Raw genomic sequence first — 11,820 nt, 5'->3', positions numbered from 1 at the left:
GAGATACTGATGTCTGTAGAGTGCTGTGGTTGATGTTAAAAAACAAGTCCAGCATCAAAGCTTCTGACATGCTGCCAGTAATTGGCCGTGTAATTTGCGGAGGTACCTAAGGAGTCTCCTAAAAATAATTCGCACCTTTTATTTTGTCCAGTTTTACACTCTTGAGATATTTTAGCATTTATCGGTAACAGTGTTGTTATTATTACGTCTGTATTGTTTTGTTGTTGTGCTTTCACCTTGCATACCGCTTCCACATCACGCTGGCTCAGAGATAAAAAGGAATTAGATTAAAAGACGCTGAGACGATCTCATCATCCGCACTGTTAATCTCTGTGAAACCTTTAATTTTGGCCTAATATCTGCCTCCATTTCATAGAGAAAGACTATATAAGTGCATGTGTGCGTGAGCATGTGGCCTTGCATGTTGGTGTGCGCACATGTGTATGTCCATATGTGTGTGGGTGAAGTGGATGATATTGAGTCTGACTTCATAAATCACCCAGACACTGATAAACTCCCCATGCACCCACACACCGCTAATGGGCAACCCTTAAGGAGTGTGAGTGTCTCGTGCGGCGTTTGATTCAACATTTATTAACCCCCTCACACACACTCTCTCCCTCAGATACGACACACACTCATTTGAGCCCCAGAAAGAGCGAGGATATGGTTGGTGGCATCCGTAGCGGTAGCGCAGGGTTTTGACCTGGCCGGGCTGTATTAATCATGGCCAATAGTGGTAAGGTACGTTTTGGCTTATAGCACCACAACAACAACAGCCTCTGCATTTCCTAACATTAGTTTCCCTCTCATAACTTATATCCTGTCTCCAACTCCCTACTTCCCATCTCATATCCTGGCACCCCTCCTCATTATAGAACAATTTTCTGCCCCCACATCAAATACAAACACACTCTGTGCTTCCATCTCCTTCTCTTCATACATGTCGGCTCATAATTCTAATGTTATCGCAACCTGCACCCCTTGGTACGAGGCGCAAGCTTAGTGGGGACTCTGCGCAAGTTAATTCTGCAGCCGCTTCGGTGATCGATAAACAGCTGCTTTTATCCTTCCAGAGAAGTTTGTATGTTTAAAATGAATAAAAGTAAGACTTTTTGGAATGTGTAACTCAGCTGCCAGCCGTGCTCTGTTCCTGGGAACACAGAAGGAGTATCCGGCATGCAGATAGGCAATGTCCAACAGTGAGTCAGAGATAGACGCAGGGATAGATAGCTGGATAGACAGACATTAGACTGGGGCTTGGCTGCACTATCAGGTTTCCTCCCCCTCTGTCTGTCTGCCGGGACAGCCTGGCCTCAGAGGCCCTGACACCGAGGCACCACACAGCCAGCCACGACAGCTGCCACAGCAGCATCTAATACCAACACACTCCATGCTATGCCACGACTACAAAGAGAAATATCGTTTCAAACATGGCATACTTTGATGCTCTTGTAATGATCTTTGTGTTTTGAGAGAGAAAGCGAGGGGACAGAGGATTCGTATGGTGCGCCGTCTATTTTTTTTTCTTTCTTTCTCATTTCTTTAGAACAAAGAGACTCCTCTCAACACGAGCAAGTTTAAAACAGTGTTGATGAGATGGAGCCGGATTAAATGAGAACGTAAAAGAAACCCTGAGCGGTATCAGCATGCGAGTGCGCGCGCGTTTGTAACCTTGTATCAGCATGTCATCGTAACCTCGTGAACTCGAGCGTCGGTCTGGGGGTCTCTAATTAGGAACGGCTGATGAACAGCCATACATTACGTGAGAGCGGGGGCCTGTGAGCGTGTATCCCTCTATGTATCAATCTGTGACTGTGCCGGGTGGCTGTCAGAGTGGTAAGGAGAGTGTCTCAGCCTGGAGAAAGTGCAGGTCTAGCCTTGGTCATGTTGACGGAGGGGGCGGCACTTCAGAGGCTCCAGGACCCCATGGCACCAGTCTCCCCAGTCCCCCAGACAGACTGGGAGCATCTGGGCTCTGTCAGCGCCTCTGGCCCCTGCAGACTCCGATCTATATGACGAGGGAGAGGAGTGCATTGGATCAGCGAGAGGGAAAATATGAGCCAGATTCCTCGACTTATGAGAAAAACCCGCGTTGCCAGTTTGCATGTAACACGTGGACGCATGTGTGGCTGCGTTAAGGCCTTATAACAGGTCACAGTGATTAAATTTGTATTATGTGAGATGGGGGGTATTGATTAGCGACTAATGCTGAAAAAGTCCTTTTTAAAAACTGTCCGATTAAGTATTAATTAAAAGTACGCCACGAAAAAATATGCGAAGCCTGTTCTGAGTAAAAACATCAAGATAAGACTGATAGATATCATTCCAGACTTTCCTATGAAAGCGAGCAATGATTTGATCAAGTAGATATAACTCTAAGCTGTGCCACATGAAAACTGATATACACACACTTGCCAAGACTAATTAATCCATACACTAAATTAGGAATATAAATCGCGGTCCCAATTTAACAAGGTCAGCTTTAACTTCTCCCTTTACACTTTTATTTAACTGTGTAGTTGCGGGAAAAAAGAATCCCTATCAATGTGCTTCGCTTATTATGATTGACGATTGATGATTAAGTCCTCCAGCTGACACACACCACCAAAGCCGGTGAGTTGGAATTGGATGTGACACATACACAGTTCTGCGTGTTAGGTAATTCGTTGACGAGGGGCCAAATTCATTTATGGAACAGCGGTATTGGCAGGCATGGACACTCTCTGCAAAAACAACGATAATCACAGAGGTTTGGCGCGGCGTGACAAGGACTCTTCAGGGAAAGGCCCTTACACGCTGCTTTGTTGGCCGTTCCTCCCTAAGATGGAGGGAAACATCCGCCACTGTTCTTAAGATGAGAGGCGCTCAGAGCAGGAGGAAAGAGGTTTATGTAAGGTGCGGAAGGGCTTCATTAGCATTCGTCGAGTCTGTTACAATATCTGAAATGACCAAATTTTTATCAATATAAATTTAACTACTCGCTGCTTTTTTTCGGAGGGAAGAAGTGAGTGATATTCTTTCCTTTTTTCCCTTTTTTTTTTGGTTCAATTGATGAAATAAAGGCTCTGATAAATCCTCTGTAATGAAACATGAGGGGGACCCTGTCTCAAGTCATTTAATCTCTTTTCACATTCTCCATTTTTTCTGCTAATGAGCCTTATTGACAATCAAACAGAAGCTGTCATCCCCCAGGATGCAACACTCCCAGCCCCTGCGTGTTTGTCATAGTGTCCTGGCAATCAGAGCTGCCTGCAAGACCAGGCTGGCAGTTAGTGGTTCTCACAGCAGCGCTGCCTGAAAATGGCACACTTCCTGTAGAGTTGCAGCTGCCACCTCTGCTACTTCCATTACTTTCTATAGCATGCAGATGTTGTATCAACATTCCCTGCCAAGGGGACTGCAATAACTGTGAGATTCATGCCATGTTTCAGAGGCACGTCAATTTCTCAAGTGGGACAATTAAAGAGGGAAATACAGTACCAGGTTTTTCACAGCCGCTGAAATCGGAAAAGGGCTTTTTTCACGTTTTTTTCCAAAGGGTGGCTGTTTCATAAGGGTTCAGAAATCCACCCGATTTTTACTGCCCTTTTCCTGAGTCGAGCTGTTCTGTGAGCCTTTGTGCGGCAGACCTGTTGTGACCCACAGCGGATATGGAAATGGGGCTAAGGTTTTATGGGCCAAACGGATTGGACACAGTCAAGCTCAGGGGGCATGAATATTGGATGTTATTTCTGCTCCCTTTTTATGTAATCCATTGCCAATACATTATTAATAGATGATATCATATCCAGAACTACTGGACAAAGCACTACAGAGGAGTGCTATGAAAGGAGCTCTATGTGGTGGAGACTGTGGCAGAAAAATACTGTTCAAGTGATATTATTTTATCACTGCAGCCTAGCACTCCCTGACCAGGCAATCTTTATAGTGTAATTTTTGGGCTAGGTGAAGTTCATGGAAGGAAAGTACGGTGAATGCTCTATTTCTACCGCGGGTAAATCCTGCATTTGTGGGTTTGAAATGTACTGAAACATTGATGAAGTATCAAATGACACCCAAATACAAGTTTAATGGATTTTGAAGCACTGGGATACTTTGCTCATCCTTCTTGACTGCAGTGAATGAAGTGGAAATCTTTGTGAGGATCTAGAGTTTTCCTTCCAAAGCTGACTCCCAGTGTACAGTAGCAGGGGAGCAGTGTCTTATCTGATGTACAGATTTACAGACGGGAGACGGCGCTAATGTGGGTCAGATTCCCAGTTTTGATTCAAATTTCAAATCGTTCATAAAAGGTCACACTCCCTATTTTGAGTTATTGTCATCTCCGAGTTGTGATCTGCAGTAGTGCGGCTTTTATGAGTGGAAGAGGCAGCTTCCCACTCATGTGTGAACTTCACGGGAGTTGCAGAGACTTTTTTTTTCCCCTCCACAAAACACATCACTCAGCGGCTTCACAAATCCTGTCTGTCCAAGAGCAAATCCTTAAAAAAGTACTTCTCAGCACTGCCCATCAAGCAGAGAAGATAAAACAAAGCAAAAAAATCTAGCGTCCAGCTTTTTGTTTTACGACCCGTCCGGGTACTGTGCCCATGTTCGCATTACCACATCAATGTGGGATAATGCATTAAGAGTGAACGTATAAGCCTCAATAAGAGTTACATAGAGAGCGGATACGTAAGGTAATATTCCCTTTTTAAGGTCAGTTTGAATTGTTTTTTCTCATGGGAAACAGCAGATTGATAAAGAGCAAACAAAACCTCTTTTCTGAAAGCTTGTCCTCCACGGCCTCAGTGAAGGTTTCATTCCTTTATATCATCCAGCCCAATTCCCAGCATGCACGGCCATTGTGGCTCTTTCAACTGGAGCTCTCCATTGACTGGCTTATTGTCCGGTCGCTCTTTTGTGTGCGCTATCACCAGAGCACAATCTTTCACCTGAACAGCACAGGAGCGCAGCCTGGATATAGTCACGTTAAAAAGAAAAGGAAGGAGAGAGAGAGAGGGGAAAAAAACAAAACAAACTGAGTCACTCGTGTAGTTGCCAGGCGGCGCAATTAACCCCACGCCAGTGAAGAAATGTTTAGTACGTATACTGCGTATCAACTTGTAAAAATCTCAAGTGATGCTTGTTAATAACGCAGTTATTAGTCACGCTTGAGCGGCCCGCGTCACAAAGAGATGTTCAATATTACTGCTCAGGCTTATATTATCGAAAGGAGGTTTTTTTTTTGAAATATAACAATGCACAAGCAGATGTTTGAAGAGTGGCCCTCGGCAACACGAGGCCAGTTAAGATCGATATTGCTTTCAATATTTCTTTCCTTTGACAGATAACCAGTACCGAGGAAAGTCTTGATAAGAGTGGCAACATATGGATGCGGTGAACCTCGCTCTCTTTTGATTGCGTGACCCCTTCACCTTTGCTTGTGTTTGAGAGCGAGGCAGCCACATGGTATGGTGGGGGTCTGTCAGGCTTTGGATGTGGGGCATTATTGACCCAGGATTTATAAATATTTAATGCACACATTAAGATCATGGTGGAGGGTAGCCATTAGAGTTCTCCAATAAAAGAGGCTCTCACGATGATTGAATGTTGTGGCAGAGCCAGTGGCTGATTGTTGGGTACAGGGAAACCTGCTGAGACAATATACTGTACCTCGAGCTCGCCTGCCAGGCTTCAGAGCGCTCAAAACTAAACTTGTCTTTTTTTTTTTTCTTTGATTGCACTTTTACCCTCAGTATTTTTCTTTCTTTGGCTGTTTTTGCTTGGTTTGGTTTCTAAAGAAATGTGCTGTTTGTCCTAACATTTTTTTAAAATAATAAGACACGGCGGTGCGCAGGAGATGGATCCAAACCTGTGTATCTGTGTGGCTGTTGTTATCAGACGCGCTGGATTATCGAGGGAATGATTTAAAGAACAAGGCGGCTGAAAATTAAATAGCTCTTTTTAGCGTATCTGTCCTTTGCGCTATCAGCAGCTCCTGGGCTATCTCCGGTGCTGCCAGATCTGCGCATGCTGTTTGACATAATAAGCTGCGATATGCTGATTGGCGCTTAATTGTGCATTTATGGCAGAGGTGGCCTCGGACAATGTTGCCTTGATGAGAAATTGACATTTTGCGACCTGCTCCCCGCGACCACTCAGGATGGCAGATAAGATGCTCAGTTGTTTTTAAGGAGAACCACTATTCTTCCCTCAAACACTTCTATCCTTCTGTTTGACCCACTTGATGAGTATAGATTTCACCACGGCCCCCTTTCAACGCTCTAACTATAAGAGGTTCAAAACGATACCAGCCCTTATAGACAAAGGATAACCTTGCTCTTTCAATGTATTGATTCTTTATTAACTAGGTGGCTTAATGCAATGAAATGAGGGATTTGAATGAGCCCCATTTGGGGTGTTTTGAATAAAAAGCTTGCACTGTTTATGAATGGCTACAATGAACCTTTGAAGCACCACAGATGCAGGATATGCTGATACAAAGACCAGTAGGAATATGTCACAATGTCAGAGTGCTTTGCTGAAAGAATATGAGTAAAGAGCAGTTTTCATCTTTTATGGATGTTACACTTTTTCCACAGGTGTCAAACAATTATCTCTATAGCAATGTCTAAACACTACATCTTACAGACGAATCACAGGTTTGTCCTCAGAAGTTTCTACTGTCTTTTTCTTGTTCCTGATTGTCAGTTTGTCTGCCAGCCAAACTGTACTTCAAACTGAAGAAGTCCACAGTTGAGTAGCTATTGTGTTTTTACTGAAAATTTTAATAAAACATCGCTTATTCATTTCTGTTTCCATTCCAAATGTTGAACAGTTTTAAATTTGTCTTCCCTGTAAACACAAGTAAGCTATGTGGCAGAGTCATAAGTGGTGAGTAAAAATGACTTCTATACATTCTACAAAACAGAAAAAAATACAACCACAGATGGAGTGTTTTTTTTTTTATCTCCAAGGTTGTCCCTCATGCACATTAGTCTCTATTGGATCTTAACAACTATCATATGGGTCACAAACAATTTATTTGACAATACAACCAACAAAGTTTTCTCCAAAATGGTCTGTATAGATAATTTAAAATCAATACAAAAATAAACAATGAAGTTTGACTTCCCCTTTAAAAAATGGACAGAGAGTCTTGACGGAGTAACACAAATTTTGAGGATACACATGAAATATATGCACATTGCATTTCATCAAATACAAAAAGAAAAACAAATGAAGGCAACAGTTCTTGGCTGAATTATCTGTGCTGCATCACTATATTAAGGGCATGACGATTAATACATACATAATGAAAAGCAATATACAAAATTTCAGAGATAAATACATTATTTATAGTTGATATGTTACAAAATTTCCCTCAGTGAGCGCAAGTGTGTATTGGAACAGAAATATGACAATGAACTACTATAGTCCTACATTGTCAATGGATTGTAATTTAGTTTTGGGTTTTTTTTTTTCTTTTTTTTTTCTTTTTTGTTGATCTAAAAGAACATGAAAAAGACAGATGTATAAATATTTAGCACACGTTTGGCAATATCACAATAGTCTACAATTTTTTTTTTTACCACATATAAAACACATAAGGGAGTTGGAGCTAGGGGGGGGAGACTGCTCCTCATCAACAAGAAACAGACTTCACAGTAGCCTAGGAATGCATTAATATACAGTGCTAGCAAAAAAGTTGAAAAACATGGCAAAACACACTTGCTTAAAAGGAAGCTCTAGACATGGAAGTACATCATATTCATCAACAGAGCAGTGTTTTGTACACATCAGTGTGCTTGTTGAATCAAAGAGGATTTTTTTTTACTTTTGAAGATGATTTCTAGCTACAATAAATTACAAAATTTAAGTTAAAATGCAGGAATGAAACATGATACAACGTTACCCACCCAGCCCTGCCCCTTTTTACTCGTATTTGTTGTACTTTTATGATCGATTTTCTACATTATATATCTCATATATTTTCCAGTTGAAATTCAAACTGTCTTGGCCCCTGTGTATTTTTCTCACACATAAAAATACAAAAAAGTCACATTATAAAGACACACAACTGTTGTGAATCTATTAAAAGAGAGTTGAAACAGAAAACAATTTCTGAGGCAAACAAGTTCATTGGCAAATGTACTGTACATCAGTGTTTTTACTTTACAACCAGATGGTGAGTCCACAGAGTCCCTTCCAGTATTGAGCGTGTGGTTGATTGGACAAATCCGAGACCGAAGCGCAACCCAACAGGTATACAAAATAAACACTTCATCATCCTGTGTCCTCTTCAAGGGTGATAAAATGGGAGGAGGGTGGGGGAATAAACAAAAAAAAATCCCACAGAAAAAAAATATTGTTCATCATGAAATCCTTTTTTTCTGCAGGCTGTGAAAGTCAATGAAAATTTAAAAAAAAAAAAGTCTTTCTTTTCTTTCTTTTTTTTTTTCTTCGTCTTCAAAAACAGAACAAGCGGTGGACTATACATTGCACCAGCCTTTTGCAGTGTGCTGAGGGGGTGCCCTGTGAAGTGGTAGTGGGTAGACTGGTGCTTGAGATGACGAAAGTGCATTTACATTGGAGGGACAACTAGGCCGGACATGGCTGGGGACAAAAAAGAGAGAAAGGTAACGGAGATTAGTTTATTAGGCTAAAGCAGGTATGGATATAAGTATGAAAAACTATTAAAGTGTTGTAATTTAGTGCATGCATGGCGTGTGTGTGTGTGTGTGTGTGTGTGTGTGTGTGTGTGTGTGTGTGTGTGTGTGTGTGTGTGTGTGTGTGTGCGTGTGCGTGTGTGGCCATCTGACAGTGCGCAAGTGCGTGAATGTAAGCCTTAATGTGCCTGTTTGCGTATGAGCCTGTGAGTGTTTGCCGTGTCCGCCAGCCTGCTGCTGCGTGTCCTCCTAACGGGGAGAGTTTGAAAACCTCCCTCCTGCTCTGACATTTCAGCCCCCAGCACGCCAGTCCTGCTATGTGTGATATTTCTCCTGGCATTGGGGTAATAGCAAACACTGGCCCAGACTCCCAGGAGACACAGCCGTGGTGACGGCAGAGCAACAACACGGTCACTTCCCACAATGCCACAATGCTACAGTACCAGACACCCAGACTCTCCTCTCCGCAAATTCAGTCCTATCACTTCCTTTCCTCCCGTCATCTCTTCTTTATCCTTGACTCTCCAACACCGAGCGGCACATTAGTCCTACATTTCCCCATTCCCCAAGTTATGCCTCTGCGTCATTATCCAAGAGAGATTAGGCAAGATCAAAGGTAGCTTCCGTTATTTTACCGAGACCATCTGCTTAGGATATCATTAGCAACTGTACCTCACCCTGAGAGTTTATATATTCAGTATTTTCACACGTTTTAACAATTAGGTGACTAGTGAAGTGCTGGGATGATATATTATTATATTGCTCTGAGTATATTTGTAGAGTCATGGTTGAAATGCTTTTAAGTTTGCCAGCGCAGATGATGGCAAGGCATTGCTCATTAATTTCTGCACAACATGTATTAATAAGTATGAACGTGTAGCAAGATGAACTTTAATTTCCCACTTCATTAAGCCCAATGTTATTAATCTTGGGGCACACACTACGGCTAAGCTTGTTTTCAAAGCAATCATGTTGGTCATGACACATGCACAAAACCTAATAAACATAATTACTAAAACAATTCTGGGAAGGTCTTTTCCTGCGACATCAGAGGGGATCATTTGTATGAAAGGGCAACAAGGATGTATGTTTGTGTGAATGTTGGCGAAGACGCGGGATGAAGCTTGCGCTCCTACGCTTGTGCGTGTGTGCAAAGGCATGCTCTGTGTGAGTGTGTGCGTCTGAATGTAAACTGAAAGGTGTAAATTGGCCTGTCAAAATGCATATATTTGTAATGATTAATCCCTCACCAAACCGGACAGAGGCCTGAGCAGCGGTATCTGACCAGTAGTCCGTAGGGAAGGGATGAGGGGGTGAGGGGGGCTCACCTTGCAGTCCGTTGCCGTTGGCGCTGGTGCAGGAGGGGGGTGGGGAGGCCTGGGGTCGGACCACAGGGGCGAAGGCGCTCTTTTGTTTAACTGTGGAGACGATAGGGAAGGAAAGGAAAGGAGGGAGGGTAAGAGTGAGAACGTGCTGTGAGTAGTGCTCAAGAGGGAGAGGGCAGTTAAGGTAAGGCTGGGATAGTATTACTGCCAGGGGGGATACACGATCAGTACTCACAGGCCCCTACCATCAACATCTTGCCCAGTTGAACAAACACAGGTGGCAAACGGTGAAAGACAAAATGAATATTTCTTTGATTCTAAGCTGCGCGCGTGTTCTCCAAAGTGCTAAAACTAAACAAGCCCCCGTGAATAACCGGTAATATATTATCACCATCGGTAATTTTATAAACCCCCGTCAGAAATGATTCATAGAAGTGAAAACGAATGTGGGAGCTGGAATTAAATCAGCAGCAGCTTAGTGCTACTACAGCGTGCGATAGTGGCAAGCTACTCACTTCCATATGGGGAGTTGGCAGAGGATCCGTTGAGGAACCCAGGGGAGCTTGGCACTCCCAGGTTCATACCGGCATTGCCGTAGCCATTCATGCTGTTGCTGACGGTGTTGTAGCTCGACTGCTGTGGGGTGCTGCTGGAGATGTAGCCCCTGGGGGACACGCTGCTGGTGTTCCGGCTGTAACCCACTGAACAACACAAGAAAAAAGGAGAGGGATATTTTTTTAATGTATGTGGAGTGTTTGCTAATTACAGTAAAAAAAACCAATGGAGTTTTGCTGTTGCAGTAAAATTTTTATATTAACGCATGCTGCGGATGCTAGTTTAATAAGAAGAGAACTTGACACGTTAATTGGACCCTTTTTTTAAAAAAACCCAGCGTTCAGACATAATTCCTGTTCAATTTTCTTACTTTAATAAGAAAAAGGAGGGAAATGTAACTATTTCTCATTTTCCTGCAAACCCCTTGGAATACCCTCAAGGGCCCACCTCCAGGTCCCCGCACCCCACTTTGGAAACCCACCTGAATTGCAGAGCCGTATCCAAAATCTCATACCTTGGTCATTTCCTTGTGACTCAGACACATTGACTGCTAGTTGGCTGCTGAAGGAGTTGACTCCCATCATGCCGTGGGAGGCTGTGTTAGCGAGAGAGGGGATCTGGTTGTGGTTGCGGGGAACGCTGTACAGGGCCTCTGCGATGTCAGCTGCCCTCTTCAGAATGATCTCCTGAGAAGCACAGGGGAAGGTTTTGTTATTTATGTTGTTGTTTTTTGCTTTTTCTTTATAGCTGTGCTTTTTCTTTGATGCATGGTTCATGACTATATGGTTAACTCACAATGCACGTAGCCTACATTGTTCCAGATATAGTGGTAAAAATACCCTTTGGTGATACTAAATTGTTTCTTACTTAGCAGAGGTACAAGCATGCTTAAATTAGCTGTGTGGACACGGACCTGATTGTTGTGAGGCATTCCATACAGGGCTTCAACGAGATCAGCCGCCCTCTTCAGTAACACCTCCTGATGAGGAAAGCAGTGGGAGTAAATGTTAAAACCTAAAGAGATTACATTGGAGAGCCCAGTGGTACGTACAGTAACAGAAAATATCAAAAGCAACATTGCGCAGCAGGGTCGTGGGGAGCTTTAGAAATGTTTACATATTCAAACACTAAATAAAAGCCACCTTGATTTAAGAGGCACTAGAGCTGCATTTATATGGCACTACCATTTTACTCCTTCCAACCATGCAGAGCAGTGAATAATGTTCCCTATCTTAATTAAACTGGCATAGTCCTTTAAAAACAACACCTCACCCCTGATTCTGGGC

At 43.0% G+C, this 11,820-nt stretch overlaps 1 protein-coding gene across 8 annotated transcripts in view; it reads right to left on the bottom strand.

Annotated features, from left to right (window-relative positions):
* Nucleotides 1-8,011: 8,011 nt before the first annotated feature.
* Nucleotides 8,012-11,820, bottom strand: part of LOC308387993 (transcription factor COE3) — a 66,278-nt gene continuing 62,469 nt past the window's right edge. For 4 of the 8 annotated variants that reach the window (XM_080868417.1, XM_080868418.1, XM_080868419.1 and 1 more), the window contains exons 12-16: nt 11,448-11,513; nt 11,049-11,220; nt 10,495-10,680; nt 9,905-10,072; nt 8,012-8,601 (exon numbers count right to left, since the gene is read on the bottom strand). In XM_080868417.1, coding sequence (XP_080724543.1) covers nt 8,570-8,601; nt 9,905-10,072; nt 10,495-10,680; nt 11,049-11,220; nt 11,448-11,513 — 624 coding nt within the window. In that variant the 3' untranslated portion in view covers nt 8,012-8,569. The remainder of the gene's footprint in view (nt 8,602-9,904; nt 10,073-10,494; nt 10,681-11,048; nt 11,221-11,447; nt 11,514-11,820) is intronic. The other 4 variants (XM_080868421.1, XM_080868422.1, XM_080868423.1 and 1 more) reach the window with 1 other exon arrangement.

This window comes from Rhamphochromis sp. 'chilingali' (assembly GCF_963969265.1).
Source record: "Rhamphochromis sp. 'chilingali' genome assembly, chromosome: 20".
NCBI lineage: Eukaryota > Metazoa > Chordata > Actinopteri > Cichliformes > Cichlidae > Rhamphochromis > Rhamphochromis sp. 'chilingali'.
This window is presented reverse-complemented; position numbering and strand designations above follow the sequence as displayed.